Source organism: Homalodisca vitripennis, chromosome 3 (genome assembly GCF_021130785.1).
Source record: "Homalodisca vitripennis isolate AUS2020 chromosome 3, UT_GWSS_2.1, whole genome shotgun sequence".
In the NCBI taxonomy this organism is placed as follows: Eukaryota; Metazoa; Arthropoda; class Insecta; order Hemiptera; family Cicadellidae; genus Homalodisca; species Homalodisca vitripennis.
In genome coordinates, this window is record NC_060209.1 from 46,187,368 (window position 1) to 46,207,125 (window position 19,758).

Below are 19,758 nucleotides of genomic sequence, written 5' to 3' on the forward strand. Positions count from 1 at the left end.
ACCATTTCTTTAGAAAATTAAACAATAACCACTAAACGTACGTATTACGATGTCCAATGCTTTAATAAATGCTTTAGGGCTGTATTTAATTAATACAGACTGGAGAGAGATGAATGGCATTCCAGGATTCCTGAAATAACTAGTGGTCATTGAAGATAACTGCATCTCTGGAAACCTGTTCTGAATCGTTTAATGGCAATGCTTAATATAAAATGTGTTGAATTTTATATTAATATATATAACACACATTTCATCAAATAAAGTACTATAAGAATAGATAAATAAAACAGTTCTCTATAAATAGGTCTAACATGAATTTCTATGAAACTTCTATAAGTTTCTTATAAATAATGGTCATCTAAATATGAATATTGTCTAATAATAGTTTATTGTAATATTCATATGGTTTCCTCTCGTATATAATACAAACTAAAATGAATTTCTAAAGAGCAATCTATATGTTGATAAACAATAGTCATACAATGCAACTAAATGTTAAATGTAGTCAACAGTGTATGATATGTAATACTACACAGTAAAGAAGGGAGAATACAAGACACAGGTACATGTGTGGTGTCTTCGCGGAATGAATTACATCGGCAACTCACACACAAGATACATTGGTATCCCGTGTTCCATATTTATTCACGCTTTCTCTCCCTCACACGTGAACATTCCCTATAAACCTTAAGTAAGGTACATACGAGTAGTTCGTCTCGTAGAAAAATCGGTTATAAAATATCAAAATCACAAATTTATTATTTTATTCTACTTACATCCCCTTTTGAAACACACGAAATAAGAAATAAACTTTATGGGTGCAATGTTTGTTTTTAATAAAATAATGTAACTAATAAAATACCCTATTATATATAGAAACAATAGAGGTTGTGTCAGTGTATATAGATAAGGCATTACAGCAAGTGCATTCAATAACTGTAACAACTTTATTTACTAAGATGGTAAATAATTGTAGAAGCATATTTCTTTATAGACGTCCCATCTTTGAGTAAAATTTAATGCAGAATAAAATCTTTTTCTTTATATGAAACCAGGGTAGTGTGCTTGTACGGACTGGATCGCTCAGCAGCCACCCATCCAAGCAGCAACCACGCTCGACGATGCTTGACTCAGTTATCTTGCGATAACCGCCGTCCCCGGAGTGCGGAGATTTATATGTACAGGGGCGCACCCAGAATTTTGGTTTGGGGGGGGCTTCGGCTTCCCAAGTATAAAATGTACGCCTATAGTTTTCCATTACATGACCTTCAATGACCAGTAATATATAATTAGTTGGCCTATAACATATCGAACTACAATAATGTAACATTTGGTACATCACTGTATTACATGATCATTAGATAATTGAGTAAGCTAAAACCAACTGTCTGTGGCCTGTTTCATAATCAACTACAAGTTAATCTTATTAGAGAAAAATTTAAGTTAATAGGCTACTATTACATTAAACCAGCTTTTAGCTCAATTAAAACCTTATTAAAATTACAAGTTAAAGCTTTATATTGATTTTTATTATGAAATGTCATCCTGGAATAAGTTGGACTGTCATTAATTAGTTTTAAGTTTTCAAGGAAAGAAATAATACATTTAAATTACAAATGTAAATTTAATGATTACAAAATGAGATGTAAGTTAAAGTTAAAATATTTACAAGACAAAATCTAGACGTCTGGTCGATTTTTTGAGAACAGAAACTACCTCTGTATTGGTCACTTCTATTTCACGGTGAATATTCAAAGCCGCCAGTCCACTCAGTCTGTTAGCACCCATGGTATTCCTTAGATAGGTCTTGAGTCTACGTAATGTTGAGAACGACCTTTCTGCTGTACTCGTAGTTACAGGGATAGTGCACAATATTTTCAACAATATGTGGATGTTAGGAAACATGTCCTTATCACACAAGTTCAACAAATCAATTACATTTCTTGGTGTGTTGGTGTGGGTCTTAAAGCTGTTGTGCCACAACTCAAACTCGGCTTTGAGCAGGCTTTCGTTGTTCCCACCACTTTCAATTATGTCATTTTTATAAAAACAACACAGCTGCAGATAATTAAGTTTTGAGGTTTCTTCCTTTCCACGTGATCCATCGGCTGTAGGCATCAGACACTCAAACCCCTTCAATATGTCTTTATGTTTCATGAATCGGGATTCCAAAGAACTTATCAAAGATTCAATCCAAGGGATGAAAATAGATCGCCGGTAGTACACTTCAGGCGTATCTGCTGGTGTGTTGTTTCTATTTTGTTGTCTGCCAACTGTTCGGGGCATGGAGATTTTACATCCAAAGTTGTTGGCCATATGGGTAGCCTCTTCAAACAAGGAGTGAAACTCTTCATCCGCATTTGTTCTTATGGATTTTAGGCTTTCAAGTACAGTTTCAGCATGTGTGATTGCAGAAGATAGTTCCAAATCACTTCCTTGCAGCTTTTTGCTTAGGTTTACAGTGTAACCAAGGAGCTTGTCTGATGCCAAGAGAGAAATGATGAATTCGCCTTGACGTAAAGAGCTGAGTAAAATAAGAGTTCCAGAAGAAGAGTCTCTATCACTCCAGTTTTTTATTTCCTCCAACGCTACTTCAACTGGTTGAAGAAGCTCCTTCATGACAAAGACGGCATCATGCCTTTGCACCCATCTTGTTGGACAAAGTTGTAGCAGTTTTTTCCTGTTGGTTTCAACATTTATCTCCGATGCAATACACTGTTGTAAAACGGCTTGTCTTTTAGGAGTGTTGAAAAAATTATACACCCTCTCTACTATTCCGAAACAGTTTCTGATAGGTGCAACTTCAGAAGCGTTTGATAATGCCAGATTAAGGCTATGAGAAGCGCAATGCACAAATATTGCTGTGGGGTGAGCTTCTTGGATACAGGCTTGGGTCCCATTAAACTTCCCACTCATGGCAGCCGCTCCATCGTACCCCTGGCCACGTAGGTTATTGACGTCAATGTTACTATCTTCAAGTCCTTTTATTACAGTTTTTGCCAACTCCCTACCGGTTGTGGAGGTTAGTGGCATGAACTTGAGAAATTGCTCACATATTTGGTAATTATTTGATGCATCAGAATCTACGTATCGTAGACACAACGAAAACTGTTCAATTGTTGAAACATCGGACGTTTCATCTGCGAGAATACTAAAAAACTTAGCCTCTTTAACTTTAGTTGCTATTTTTTCAGTTATGATCTGGTTACAAGCATCAATTATTTGGTTTTGGAAGTTCCAACTTATGTACGTAGCATTTTTTCCACATGATTCAAAGTGTTTTTTTAAATCTTGATCCCCCGCTTCAATTCTGGCTCTAAGCAGTGCTCTAAAGTTACCCTCATTCTCGGCAGGTCTACGATTTATATCAAACTCGCCATAATCTCTATGGCCCCTAAGAGCAATATTTTGCCTTCCACACAAAATAATAGTGTCTATTATCGGAAGGATTCTTTTCACGTTGTTTTGGGCTTGAAGGTCTTTCCCTTTATCAAGGGATTTGTCGATTGATTTGATTTCACTATCCATTACTCTTTTAAAGTTAGCTGCGCTTACACAAGAGTCCTTGTGGTACTGTGAGGCTGCATGCTTTTCAAATTTTTCTAATGCTTTTTTCCAGTTAGAAAAACCTTCCTCAACAAGTTGGCCAGTATGTTGAGCGTTACTCTTGCCTACTTCTTTTTTGGAAAAAAGCATACAATGAACACAGTATGCAGAGTCTTCAATTCCAGAATAAGACAGCCAAGTATATTTATTTAGCCATGAAAACAAAAATTTTCGTTGTTGAGTCCCGTACGTTCTGTAAGGAAAGTTTAAAACTACTTTGAGGGACCCATCTGTCATTCAACACTTTTAACTTTTCACTGTCTGTCAATTTTTTTGTTTTAAACAAAGCAATGTCTAAGTTATTTTGACTTACATCGGACTGCAGAGTTCTTACGTTAGCTCCCGAGACATCCTCCAACACAAACTCAGGCTGTTCAGCACATGTAGGCAGCTCCTTACTTGCCGAAATATTTTTGTGGCATTTCAACGGTTTAAAATAGTTTTGTATACTAGCTTTTCTTTTATCACCCATAACTTACTAGACTACTGTCCAACCAATTTGTCAGACCTAGACCACAAACACAGCTTGAACTTGACAGCCAGACAACCCATAACACACACTATACTGCAATTCGATAAAACTACGACTGTCAACTGGACAAAAGACAAATTCACTGCCGGGGCGGGCACGGGCGCGTCTGGTGAGAGTTGTGGAAACTAGAGCTGGTCGCCCATGGCAACGGCACGTAGTCATCGCCATAGAGCAGGATGGAATGGAGGGAGCTAACACAGCAGCGCAGGCAGTTATACTGTGAATACATACGTCTAAATATTTGTTTCACAACTCTTGATTTCTATGATTTAATCTGTGTTACTTTAATAAATAGGTTTAACGTTACCATTCATTATAGTTTATAAAAGTACGATAAAACATATATGATGATACATAACGAATGATTAGTCACATACAGTATTTATTAGTCGGATATATCAGGTCCTTGGGGGGGGCTTAAGCCCCCAAAGCCCCCCCCTGGGTGCGCCACTGTATATGTATATAGGAGTAAATGTTTAGTAACTAGACTAACCCGCTTAAATATAGTGTTAGGTAGATTTTATTCGGTCACTATTTACATTTGTTTATATAAAAAACGTATATACTGTATTTAAAATATACGTAGTCTATAAATAAATAAAATGATACCAGCGAGAAAGAAGTGTTTGGTGACGCGTTTACAGATAGGGACGTAGTTATTAGTTATTTGATATTGACAATCCGGTCTGTTACATCGTTTTACGGTTTCCAGTTTATTGCGTTAAATTTGTGATATGAGGTGATATTGTCAGTGCTGCATTTATTATAGTTAATATTATCCACTGAGTCAAACTATAAATTAATCAAGCGGTCTGGCACATTTAAATATAATAATAACAAGTGAGATCATTAATTACGCCACATTATAAAATATTGTGATACAATGTAAGGGTTTATTTAATAAATGCATGGTGCATGGTTTTTTAGGCGCAATAGTAGATTTTTTTAATTTTTTTGAAAAGACAGATTTAAAAAAGTGAATGCACATATTGAATAATGGTGGAAAGGACACTTGCTTCCACAAACACAACCAAATCCGGCCGATCTGAAACCCTAATGTATACATTCGTTCGCTCTAATTCAGTGTGTATGACGTGTCTAGTAAGAAAATACCTTAATATATTTTCTAAACGGCCTTGACTTGAAATATAATCTGTTATTAATGTGTAAATAAATTACTTGTTTTATGCTTCATTTCTCTAAAAAGTTTCGTTGTAAAAAGGAATTATGATACCATATATATTTACTTTTTCGAGCCTTTTCTATTATACGATTGAATTTCTTAAAATACTTGCTGTATAGACACAATGATAAAAATGTATATTGATATTTTACTAATTCGTTCGTTTCCGAAGCCCGAGCATGTCTTATGTGTTGTTGTGAAAACCCCGTTCATTTAATGAATATTCTCATCTATTCAAGTAAAATCCAGTGTGATGACAGTAAAGTAAGATAGAGGGAGACAAAGTCAGAACGGTTGTGTTACAGTTGATATTAGCACATGCCCTTTGGCCACAGTTCAAATTGCATTGCGGGCAACAATAAAGTTTTTGGATTGATTATAAAGCCTTGTTACAGAGGACTGGTAGCCTTCTTGACAGTAAACTAGTATAATAATAATAAAATAGTAAAGAATAATTTGAACATAGGAAATTCTTAAATTAATCGCCTTTACAATTTGTCTTGCAGTCCAGACTCGGAAGCCTCCAAACATCGATTGTGATTCCTATGTTTTAAACTGAAAATATTTCAAGTGATTAGCAGAACAGTTGTATTATTTGGGATGTTCTCATTTTTTCTCCAAAGAATTGTTTTAAATAAATAAAAAAGGAAAGGAATGGAAAATCTTGTTCTTACGAAATAAAATTTGTTTTTATTGCTAAAATCTTCATGACTATCAAAGCTTAATTTAACTACAAATTAACTCAATATTATTGCCAATAAGCACTTCCTTCGTAAAGACTTCAAATGCGTCCTAATAAATAAAATTCGTATAATTGGAGTGCCAAATTTATGCTCACCAATTTTTATAAACATTGGAAATAGCATAATTTATTTTCAATAAATCACACGTTTAAAAATCTTAGATTTATAATTCAATGATGGTGTATATATTAATAACAAATGTATACGTAAATATTAAAACCAATTTGTGTAGATGTAGCCTCGATAGCAAAATGACAAAATCCATCTACGATAAATCACAAGTTGAGGTAGCGCCAGTACTTTACTGATGATCTACTTCACCCTGGGGTTGGACACAAAGATTAAGTGGGTCGAGTTTTGCTTACGACTCTTGTCTGAACTCGTGCTAGCATCGATAATTTATTCGATAATAAACGATTATTGGTTGATTTTTTTCTTACGAGACGCATAATTTTATCATCCCATGATTTGTATGGCTTAATTTTTATACTTTGTAACAATAATCATAACCAGACATTTATGAAGTGGTGCAGTTAATTTGTAATAGGTGTGGGAGAGAGTGTAGTCGAAGTACATGAGGATTCAGGGGTTAATATTGTTCTCTAACAAATAATGTGTATTTTAAAAAAAATCTAAATATATTAGACTACTACCCTACGAATAGTATAGACTAGTGTCATTATTTTTAAAATGTTTGATTTAGGTCATTAATTACGCCCAGTCACCAGAAATACAATTGTAATTCAACTCATCATAATTTATAAGAGACAATACATTTCATGAATATATTATTTACTAAATGACATTTTCGGTGTTTGATTATCGTGCAGGTTCATGTGGTATTCAAATACTGTATAATCCCAAATAATTCACTCTGTAATTATACTCAACATTTTATCATTATAAGTGAATTTGCATGTATTCTTAAAATAATTTTTTAAATAGATTCTAACCAGTGTATTTGTATAAAAGTACTTGAAGTATTAGTAATATTTGAAGTTTGATAGATAGTTATTTATAAAAAGAAAATTAGGCATTATTACTGAATTTTCTGATGATGGAAGAAATATTCTTCAATATAATATAATAAAATAATATTATTTTACTCCGAGCTTCTCTGAGAAAATTTAATAAGTTATTTAAATCTTGGCAAAGGCATGCAATAAATTTAGAGAGAACTTGTATGGAAGAGAAAGGTCGGTATTCTGATTCCTTGGGATGGTTGTTGCTTAGCAACCAACAAGTTAAGTCCACATCATTAAATTCCACCTATCAATTATTGCTATTGTAACAATAAGCACATTGTGTATCTATATGACGTCATGGTGGCGGAGTAACGCCTCTGTTAAGAACTTGGTCCATTCAGTTCATTAGGAGATGAATAAGTTTGCAGAGTGGTAAACAGATTACACAAATATGATTGTTTAAATTTTAAATAAAGCTCACATTTTTCTATTTTATTCTGATCTATTTTTACATTTACACAAGCCTACTATTACAGGTGTTACATAAAGTATTGTGAAATTAATTAAATTCTACATGATACTTGATTATACTATAAATGTATTAACTACCTATGTGTTTTCTAAAATATATTCATACGTATTTTAATGTAGTCCTACATTACGTATTCATTTGTAGCTGATGGACAGATAAGAGTGCACGTGGCTCTATCGCTCCTGTGTTTTATCATAATTCCAGTGGGTTTTTATTATATGTTTTTGTGAATACCGTGCACAGTGTGGCTCAAGTACCTTTTGGACACGAGGGTAAGAACAGTTTATCACCTTTTTTATTTTTCAACCTGAAATTATCATTATCAGTGTAATTATGCCAATGAGTCGATCCCCTGTTGCATCACCTGCAGTGACCCGCTCAAGGTCAACAGATAAGGAGCCAACTGATAAGGAGCTCAAGCGTACCTTATCTGATACCGGTATCGGCAATGAGATCTCGCCCCAGGTTACTGCGGCAATAGGGCTGGCAGTAAACAAAGCCATCTCATCCCAGCGACTTGTTGCTGACATCTCGGCTAGAGTCTCCGAGATCGTCATCGCTAACCTGACAACTGCGCTGACCGCTGCTAACAATCGCATCGACCAACTGATGTCAGAGATGAGCAGATTGAAGATTGAAGCGCTACAGAGGCAGCGAGCGTTAGATGATCTTGCTCAGTACCAGCGGCGTAACAGCCTCAGGCTCTTCGGTGTACCTGAGTCTCCGGGGGAAGATACGGACGCTTTGGCTCTGGATGTCTTCAGTGAGAAGCTGGGGGTCAAAATTGAAGTTCAGAACATTTGCCGTTCCCATAGGGTTGGCCGTGTACAACACTTAGGCGCCGAAGCAGAAAAGAAACCGCGTCCCATCTTAGTAAAATTCACCAGCTACAGACAGCGGAGGGAGGTGTACTCGAACAAGAAAAAACTCAAAGGAACAAGAATAACAATACGGGAGGACCTCACTGCTGCCAGGATGGAGACGCTCAAGAGGGCCACTGAAAAATTTGGGCCTAGGAGTGTCTGGACTCTTGATGGCAGGGTTTTCTGGGTTGACAGGGATGGACAAAAGAGAGTTGCCACGTCTGTGGATGATATTCCTTCAGCTTAGAAGCTCCATACAAAAAACTCACATATATTTTATATTTGATTTAAATTGTATTGTTTGTTTCATTTATTTTTTTAATGTAATGTGTCAGTGTAATGTGGTATTGATGAAAATTTTTATTTTTCTTATTATTTTTTATTTATTTATTTCTTTAAATTATATAACAAGTTATAGCTAGTACTAATTTTACTGTTTATTTATACTTACATTATATTTCTAAATTGATTTTTTACTACTTACTTATATTGCATTGATTTAAATTGCAATTACTTACTGACCTAATTGATCAAATTTATATAATGTTCTGAACCCCTGGAAATTTTAAATATAATTTTCTTTCTTCTAAACAAATGAGCTTAGAGCTTAAAAGTGCTATAGATCATCATTGTTATGATCGTTAGTTATAACAAAATTGTTTGTTTTTTTCTTATGTATATATCTATTTCTAGAATCTGTTTTTTATTACATGTTGTATGAATGTAAGTGTGAGTGTGTGCGTGTACAGGAGCTCCTGCCGGTTCAGCTTGTGTGCGGTTGCCTGGTCGGCCGTGTCCCGCCGATGCTACCAGCGGATCCATTTTAGCGGGTTCGCGCGGTGACGACCGCGGTCCTGGGCCGGCACTCTCTTCCCTTCCTTTAAACGTGATCTCCACAGCTCAACTCCTGTCCTCAACATTGTCTCCTTATCACAAACTTTTTAAAGCTGCTCATATTAACGCTCAATCACTGCCTGGACATATAGACGAAATCAGAGAAATTTTTCGGCCTCAAACATTTGACATTATTGGCGTATCAGAATCATGGCTTAAGCCGAGTGTTTTGTCAAGTGAGGTGGCCCTCTCTGGCTATATGCTGCTAAGAAATGATAGAATTCTAAAGATTGGTGGCGGTGTCGCGGTTTATGTCAGAGAGGGTCTGAGGTGTAGGCTTTTGTCCGCATCTCCCTCTGGATACTCGGCCAGGCCTGAGTTCATGTTCATTGAAATTGGTTTATCTGTGTCGGATGTCCTATTGATCGGTGTGTGCTATCGGCCTCCCAGAATAGGTCATCTGATAGACTTTGAAAATGCTCTCTTACACCACCTGCCTGGCTACAGTCGAGTCTTGATCATGGGTGACTTTAACACAAACTTACTAAAAAAGACAGATTATAATACTAGGCAACTGATAACAATGTTCGACTCTACTAACATGACTATACTGCAACTAGCCCCGAAACATCACACTGCCGAGTCAGACACCCTTCTGGACCTTCTAGTTGTTACTGACCCCTCTGACGTGACGCATCTAGGGCAGCTTCCAATTCCAGCAGTTTCACGTCACGATCTTGTATACTGTGTTATCAAGGTCAAAGTTCCAAAGCCAAAAGTAAAATTTATTAAATACAGAGATTTTAAAAGTATGGACGAAGCCTCTTTTATGTATGATGTTTATTCGACCCCATGGCAGAATCTACAGACATTGCAATCTGTCGATGACATGGTTGAAGCTTTTAACACCACCATTCTGGGGCTATACGATAAACATGCACCAGTTGTTACCAAACGCATAACAAAGCGGCGTCCAGTGCCTTGGATCACGTGTGAAATTCTTAGCTTGATGGCTCAACGTGATTCCCTGCATAGGAGAGCTCGTCGAGCTAGTGACCCCGTTTTAATAGTTCAATATCGACAAATTAGAAATAGAGTTAAACAACTTCTACGAAATTCCAGATTGAGATACACGCGTAAACTGTTTGAAAAGAAACAGTCATCTAGCGATTTGTGGCGCAATGTTAGAAAACTTGGTTTGGGCAAAGACCGCGCTTCTCCTCCGATCCAATTACCCTTAAATGATCTTAATGACTATTTTGTTTCTTGTTGTCAGACTGTCAATACAAACCAAGTTATGGATTATGCTAAAGAACTTCTAAATATGCCTATCAATCGGCACGAATATGACAAATTTACTTTCAAACCTGTAATACAATCAGACGTTTTGAAAGCCATTCGCCGTATTGGCAGTAATGCTGAAGGGTCTGACGGCATAAAAATTCAATTAATAAAAAACATTCTTTTTGCAACCCTTCCAATAATCACATACATTTTCAACATGTCACTGAGACAGGGTATTTTCCCTTCACTTTGGAAGTCTGCTATTGTCCGCCCATTGAACAAGACCTCAGTTCCAACATCTTGCCAAGAATTCAGACCAATTAGTATCCTGCCTGCTCTATCCAAGGGCCTTGAAAAAATTGTGCACTGCCAGATTACTGATTATTTAACACGAAATAACGTTCTAAATTATTTACAATCCGGATTTCGAACAGGACATAGTACTGAAACTGCTTTACTGAAAGTCACTGACGATATACGATTCGCAATGGACCAAAAACTAAGCACAATACTGACACTCTTTGATTTTTCAAAGGCTTTTGATTGTGTAAACTACAGACTACTATTGGCTAAATTGAGAATAATTGGTTTTTCAGAAAATGTCCTGCAATGGCTGAGGTCTTATCTGTCTGGCAGAAGGCAGTGTGTACAAGTAGGTGACATAACATCTGACTGGCTGAGTGTTGAGTGTGGTGTTCCTCAAGGTTCCATACTTGGTCCTCTCTTGTTTGTGTTGTACGTTAATGACTTGAGCACGGTACTGGTACACTGCAAGTCCCACATGTATGCCGATGACCTCCAGATATATCTCCATGTTAACATACACCAAATCGATGATGGCATTACCATGATCAACTCTGACATAAAAAATGTACTGGACTGGACTAGTAAACACGGACTTAAACTAAACCACGACAAAACTAAACCAATTGTGATATCTCATTACCGCTCTCGATCTTTGATCGATTTTACATCTATACGTAACGTTACTGTGAATGGAACTGTACTACCTTATTACGATAAAGTTAGGAACTTAGGGCTGACAATAAACTGTACTCTTAGCTGGACTGATGCAGTGACAGAGACCTGTAAGAAAGTTTTTGCATCAATGCATTCACTGAAAAAGCTGCAGAGGTTTTTGCCACTTCACATAAAACTGTTGTTGGTTAAAGTACTCATAATGCCTCACTTTTCTTACTGTAACAGTGTCATGAGCGACATGACTGTGGCTTTGGGTGAAAAACTCCAGAGAACCCAAAATTATTGTATGAGATATGCATTTGATCTCAGGAGAGATGAACATATAACACCCTATTATATTAATTCAAAGATTTTGAAGTTGAATGACCTCAGATCAATAAAAATCTTAACATTGGTCCATTCAATTTTAAATTCTGGCTTTCCAAATTATTTCTTAAACGATTTCCAATTTGTCTCTCAAAGTGGTGTGGATAGAACTCGCTCTGGTTCGTCTGTGCTCCGCATGCCGTTGCACAGAACTGCTGTATATGACAAGTCTTTTGTAGTAACGGCATGTCGTCTGTGGAATTCCCTTCCTCGTAGTATAACATCCTTGGAGAGTCGTCCTCGGTTCGTGGCGTCGCTGAGGGAGCACTATCTGGGGCGGATGGTTGGGGCGGGGTCGGCATAGGTCTCTTCGCTGCGGTTGCACTGGCATGAGTAGAGTGTGAGATGTGTGAGTGGTTTGAGTTGTGTTTCTTATATGCATTATATACAAGTACATGTTATTATTTTGCGTGTGAGTATGTGATTATAAATATGTTTATATACCTTTTTATCGTTATACATTTTTTATTTTATATTCTTAAATAAAGTTGTACTTTTTGTTCATATTGAAAATGTTTACAATACAATATTTAGTTTTATTATTATTTAGAAATGAAAATATTTTGTTCTAGTTTGTATATGAGGTTAAATGTAAGAAAGGGCCATGAGGCCCTAATTTCGCCTCAAATAAAGAAATATTTCATTTATTTTTCCTCTAACAAACAATTTGTTTATATTCAAAATTATAAATATATTAGACTATGAGGCTACGAATACTATATACGAGTGTCACTGTTTATAGAATGTTTGATTTAGGTCATGAATTAGTAGCCCAGTCATCGAAAATACAATTATAATTATAATCAACTCAGAATAATTTATAATAGAAAATATAATTTATATTAATAATAGAGTATTTACTAACTGACTTTAAAATATTAACTTGATGACATGCATAAACTAGAGAGCGCGTAGCCTCCATTATAATAACACATAATAAATAAGATTAAATACGATAGCTAAAATAATTCATTGTTTTGCCAAAATAAGCCAAACTGATTGATTGTACACAAATATAGGCCTAAGTGAGTTGGTAAACAATCTTTTTTGTTTTATAGCCAACAGGCTATTTACACTTTTATACTTTATATTAAATATCAATTTAATGAAAGAAGTCATATTTCACACACATGTAACAGTTTTACTCAAAATTGGAACTTATATAAGTATAGCAATTCTGTACATAACTTAAGTGCTTGTAAATAAAAATATTAGTTTCAAGGAGGTAGACTTTTCAATTCTAAAACAAAGTGTATGTAAAAATACCATATATTATTTAAATTTTCAAAACATTTCTGGTTTTTATATGATTTTGTTAATATGGTAACCGTAAATCAATTCTTCCTCTATTCTGCATGTGGTACACACTACTTGTTAACTGTTAACACTTCACTAGCTATTGTACACACGGATACCTTACAGCTCCACTATTGAAATCATACAGAGGTTACGTGTCTCTACAAATCCAACACAATTATGTCTGGGGTGTATTAACTAATCAAACAAAAGGGAAAGGTAATGATTGAATGATTTTAGAGTGATACAAGTTGCCTTTGAAAGGCTTGTGAAGTATTTAAATATGTTGTTGTGTACTTGATTCAACCAGAACAGCATAACCCATGATCTGTGCACTATTGGTTAATACGATTGACTCTGTCGAAGAGTGTAACAGATGCTGGATTAGACTGGAACTGAATAAGAATCACCAGGTAAGTAGTCACCGAACTTGCAATCTGGAATTGCAAAAAGGAATTGTTACTTTGTCATCAATTATAATTTTATTGCATATTATTATTAATTGTTTAGTTTATAATAGAACCGGCTTCTCCTTAAAAAAAAATTAAATTAAAATTATTCTTTGAGATGTTTATAGAAATTGGAAATTCAGGGACCTGAAGATGAATGTATAACAAGCGATAAAGCTTAACTATGCGACAGAATTCTCGATATGAGTAATTTCGTGCAAACTTATCCTCACTTATTTTATAAACCCATTTCGGGGATACAGAGCTCTGGAACTGCTTGAGAATCAATGCAGGTCACAAAATGGCTCAATATGCTTTGTTTAATTATTCCTTTGCTTCTTCATAAAATATAGGCATTTCACATTGTATGAAATAAGAATACAACTCACCGTGTACCACATAAATACTTCCCTGAAGTCGCATGTAAAATTTAAAATCCATAGCTGATTTCATTTTCAAGGTTTTCCTGCGAATATAAAGGCACAAATCCATAAATAAAATAAATTTTTAAGCTCCCAGGACAGAAAAATTGTGCCGACTTACTAATGACGGGCTTCAAAGGCACTTGACAGATCCATGGATACACATGATCCTTCATAGACAAAATTCTTGTATATGTACCATCTTAATTCCGCACAAAACATATATAGCTGAAAAGAAGGCTTCTAGTGAATAAGTAAACAATACAAAGGCCAGGCTAATTTTCACAGAGGAACATACTGATCAATAAATCAATAATGTCGTCTAAGTAAAAAAACTTAATGTCTATAACACAATTTACTCTTTGATATCCAGCAAAAACAGACAGGCAGGCAGATACATAGATAGGCAGAATACTTAGTGATGGCTCTGCCAAATATACAAATTTAAAGTTTATAGCTCAATTTGTTCTCTTGAGGTGACCTAGAGCCTTTGCAACGCTTATCCAAATCTCGTGGTGGGACATTCATCGCCATTTAACTCTATTTTGTCTATATAAAATTAAACTTATACAATAGAGTATTAAATTATAGAATATAACGAAAGTATTAGCAACCAATCCACGAAAAATCACGTTAAAATGTTATTTAATTGTATACAATTCTGTTTAAAAATTTGTTTATTTTATGATTTCCCTCTTTGATATCATGGTTAACCATAAACAAGCGTGAAAATGTTCGTATGGAATGACATACACCATAATCGAAATCGATATTGCTAATATTGATATGAAGCTTCGTGCAAAGCTTGACGTAGGTACTTTATTATTAACATATCAAACTTAATTTTTTTAATGTTTAATTCAGCAACCCTTGTACTAGAACAAATCGAGAGACATAATAAACAGCTGAGTATTGTTGGTCAGCTGAGCGTATATATGTTGGCAGAATCGAGATAGATATAAACAGCTGATCATTGTTGGATAGCTGAGCGTACGTTGGAAAAGCTTGCGATTGCAATATTTTGTTGTGTTTTAGATGTTGTATGAATAAATTTCGTACCAATTGATATTCCGGCCTATTGAAGTCATTGGTTTATAAACGAAGATAAGCTTCGAGTCTACAGGTCAGCCCGATACAAAGTGCGGACAGACGGATAATCCAACATACACATACATACTTTAAATTTTTCTAGAACTCGAGTAATAGGTTTCGCTAACGCTCAGCAATTCCAAAACAATCGAGGTGAAGCACGATATGGTGAGTTGTGACCAGCAGAGGATTTAAAATTCTCACAACACGTTAAAATTCAATAAACTTTTACATCAATTAATTAATATTTGTGTAAATAGATGACGTCACTTGTTCTGTTTGGACATGTAAAATACCAATCAATTATAAAATTGGACTTATAATGATCCATTGTATAAGCTGTTTCTGAATTACGTTAACTATTCAATTTTAATTTATTTCATAATATTGACTTTTAATTACTGGTTTTTAAGTTGCTATTATAATAGACGTTCTCTTATTTCTCGTTATAGGTTATAGTTTATTCTATTGTTATTCTATCTTCTCGTGTGTACGAGTATTATTCCTAAAGGTGATATATTAACTTTATATATTATATTATGAACTAGCTGACCCGGCGAACTTCGTACCGCCTTAAAGGGTCCACAGCATCCACATTGGTGCTTGAATTGTGCAGAATAAAAGACAAAGTAAAAAATAAATCAAATTAGGTCCTATGTGATTTTTTTCCTTCACAACTAATCTGAAATTTAAATAGAAAAACAAAATAAAAAACACAATTCGTAAGTTATCTAAAATAATTTAAATCGCAATAAGCAGCAAAGCCACAGATACATTAATTTATTAATATTGATTCTCTTTTTTCAGTCGAGTACCTTGTGATATACAACATTTTTTGTCTTGTTATTAGGTGCAAGAATGAATAAAGCTGATGGTTTGCCGACACGTGAACATGCCACATATAGTTGTCCATGAGAAAAACGGGGTTTTTCTAAATTTAGTCCACAAACGCTCAATGATTGGCCTTGTGATTTATTGATCGTCATGGCAAATGCAAGACGAATCGGAAACTGAGTTCGTCTAAATTCAAAAGGCATATCGGTAGGAATCATCGGAATCCTTGGAATAAGAACTTCCTCACCCTTAAATTTTCCTTTAAGAATCGTCGCGGGGGTAAATTATGGGGTGGTAAGCCGAGCACATCCAAAGAGTTTCAAAATTCAGTTGGATAGTTAGTGGCCTCATCTTCATTTGTTACGCAATCAATAGATTTGAATGTTTGCAGAGTACCATCAATTTGACTCTGAATTAAAAATTTCCAGTCATCCACATCCTTGTTCTTACTGTAGCTGCCAAGATTGCTCGCTCACTCAACCAATTGTTATTTTTGTGATTAGTATTGATATTTGCGAATACTTTGCTGATTAATTCATCTTTTGTTGAGATAAAGGTGCAAAAATTGGATGGAAATGAAATCAATCCACTTTCTTGGTCTACAGGAACACAACCATTACCAATAGTCAACAACTGATTAGAAAAATTTTGAGCAGATGGATCGTTTAATTATTCAACTCTCATGTTTGCAGTCAACTATAGTTTTTTTAAATAACGCCACAAATTTGATGATTTTAGGCAAGCGTTTATTTCATCAGCAGCAGTCGATCTAGGAATAACTGGCAGTGTTTGGCGGAAATCACCAGACAGTAAAATTAATGCGCCTCCAAAACATCTTCTGGCATTGCGCAGATCTTTCAATGTTCTATCAAGTGCTTCCAATGCACGTTTATGGGCCATTGTGCATTCGTCCCAATTAATGATTTTTGACGCTACTAAAACTTTTGCCATTGCTGAGTTCTTTGATATGTTGCACGTTGGTTGCTCAATGGTTTGAAGATTCAAAGGCAATTTCAGCGCTGAATGAGCCGTACGACATCCTTCCAATATGTGGCTGCTATCCCAGAAGAAGCAACTGCTACTGCAATATCAGATCTTGCACGAACAGTAGCCAAAATCAATGACATTAGGAGTGTCTTTCCAGTTCCACCGGGGGCATCTAAGAATAATAACCCACCATTTCCATCACTAATTGGCTTTATTAATGTACTATAAACTTCCTTTTGTTGGGGGTTCAACAGGGGTATATTTTTTGAATTAATTGTTCTAATTCACGTGAATCATATTCAAGTTCACGCTCCAACTCCCAATTAAATGCGTCATTCATTCCGCGATTTGGTGCTGGCATTCCCAATTTAACTAACATGCTGCCACACATGAGGTAACACATGTCCTCAATCGAGACTAAAGCTTGGTTATAAATCTCTTCGTTAGCTTCGAGATTGGGATTTCTCATACTAACACGAAGCCTATGTAAAATGTCTACTGCCATGTTACAGTACGATTAGCTCGCCGATTTCGCATAGCCAAGCGAGCTGTTTCACGGGCTTCCTCTCTTTGCTCTTGAGATTAAGAAGCACGAAGTCGGGCCATACCAACTCGACGCTCTTGTCGTCCGATTTCACGTTATTCTTCAGTAGAATTGTTCACAACGTTACGAAGCCTTCTTGCATTGCGGCTTTGTTGAGACAAATTTGATCTTCTGGGTTGCGGCATCTTTATAATAATCCTCTCAATGTTCACAAACACTCGCAAATCGTTTAATTTCGTGCGAAACAAAGTTATCCGAACCGAAAGCAATCGAAGTAATAAGTTGTTTGTCTTTTTAAAAAAACCAACAGATTATTGCAAAGGTAAAAAAAATCACTTCATGATTGACTGATTATTAAGTAAAACTGAAAGGACAATCTATATGTCAGTAGCCATGATTTCATTTTGTTTGACTGAGTAACCCAGAAAAATGACACAGGCAGCTGTCAAAGTGTCAATCAAATTTACAGTTGTTTCTTTACCTTTTGGAATTCAGGCAATTGGTTTTTTCACGATACAGTTTTTTTACTCTATGCTTTCAAACTATAGGTGTAAAGAAATTTTTAAAATAGTAATTAAATGATATAAACATATATTTCTTTTCTCGCATTATACATGTTTACAAAGAACAGCTGATTAAATTTGAACAGGCTCTTTCACTTAACAACATATGTTTGCTGCAATGCATTTCTTACGGGTATTTCTGTAACTTTTAGAGACCAGTGGGGCGGTATCCTGAATCGGGAACGGGATAAAACGTATCCTATGTTCTTCTCCCAGTTCTTAGCTACCTCCCTACCAATTTTCAGCCAAATCGGATCAGCCGTTCTTGACTTATAAATAGTGTAACTAACACGACTTTCTTTTATATATATATAGATATGTTCCACATTGTTGTACTGTTTCCTCGTGCACTTAATAAAGTGTGTTGTACTACATAGAGACCAATAAAGAAATACTAACATTAATGCTACCTTTCCCGTTAAACTAATATCACCAATACAATTATTTTTTGATCTTCTATAGTAAATAATATGCAGTCTCCTTGGTACTTGCTATAGAAAGTCCTTAGCTACTTCTATACTCAGTCTATACGCTCCTGACTATAGCTGTCAGTGTTCTTAAATTACTTTTTTCCTTAATCTAACTCACATAAGCAAAGCTACATGGGTGAATCGGTTATTATAATTAATGTTATAAAACTATGAACATAAGAGGAATTACTTGATTTATAAACAGTAGGGATATTTTTCACTGCACGAATATTGAGAACTATATAAAACTAGGATTGTTACTTACTGAAGTTAGAATATGGCTGCGAACAAAGAAAAACCCTCGAGCAGATAGTTCAGCATTGTGGTAAAGCAGCTGAAGCAAAAATAGTTTCAGCTGTAACAATACTTATGATCAAGTAAATCAATTTGCTTCATATAATAATACATACTTAGTTACATATCACTAAACGTGGTTATGTTATTATATCATCACAAGGATTTGAGAATAAATGTTTTAAAATCTCATATTTATATCAATAAGCGTATTATGAATATCATAAACAACATAAATAACAGTCGCATCTTACAGTGAGTGTCCTTGATTCGCATTGGTCACCACTTTATCCTTTGTGAAGATGAACAATATTGGAGATAAATTTAATTTTACATTTTTTTAATATGAGATTATGTCACTGATTACTATATATTTTATGGTAGTCTATAAATTATATTAAGTTATTCTTCAATACAGAAAGTTTATGCAGTAACGAAGCCAGTTTTCGAGGAGGTTGTATTAGGCAAATGAACTTTAAAGAATATTTGAGATTTATAAATAAATATAAATATGTTGCAAACAGTATAAATAAAATAATGTTAAATTCTATATAAATTAGTTATAATTCTCAGTTATTATAAGGGTGTAGACTATTCCGAATGCGACATATGTAATAGCATTGGCAGTTAATAGCGTGTTATGTAGTGATAGGTCTATAAAGAGCTATAATAAAGTAAAGAAAAGACATTGTAAATTCAATGAATGTCTTAATACGAGTATTGTTAGAGTTTTAAAACACTACTTGTTGGTAATTTTCTGTTATTACTTATGAAATGACATTATATAAGTGAAAACAAACTAAAGCGCATTGAAACATAGTTCTTTGTATTAAATATTTACACATATTACCTGTTTCCTGATATTCTTACTCAAATCCCTATTCAACAGTCGGCATATCATGGGCGCTGTCTCGTTTGCCT

The 19,758-nt window shown here is 35.0% G+C and overlaps 1 protein-coding gene across 1 annotated transcript; it reads right to left on the reverse strand.

Annotated features, from left to right (window-relative positions):
• Positions 1-1,665: 1,665 nt before the first annotated feature.
• On the reverse strand, positions 1,666-3,528 carry LOC124358175 (52 kDa repressor of the inhibitor of the protein kinase-like). Its single transcript, XM_046810469.1, has one exon. The coding sequence runs from the start codon at positions 3,526-3,528 to the stop codon at positions 1,666-1,668; it is 1,863 nt and encodes a 620-aa protein (XP_046666425.1).
• Positions 3,529-19,758: the final 16,230 nt, after the last annotated feature.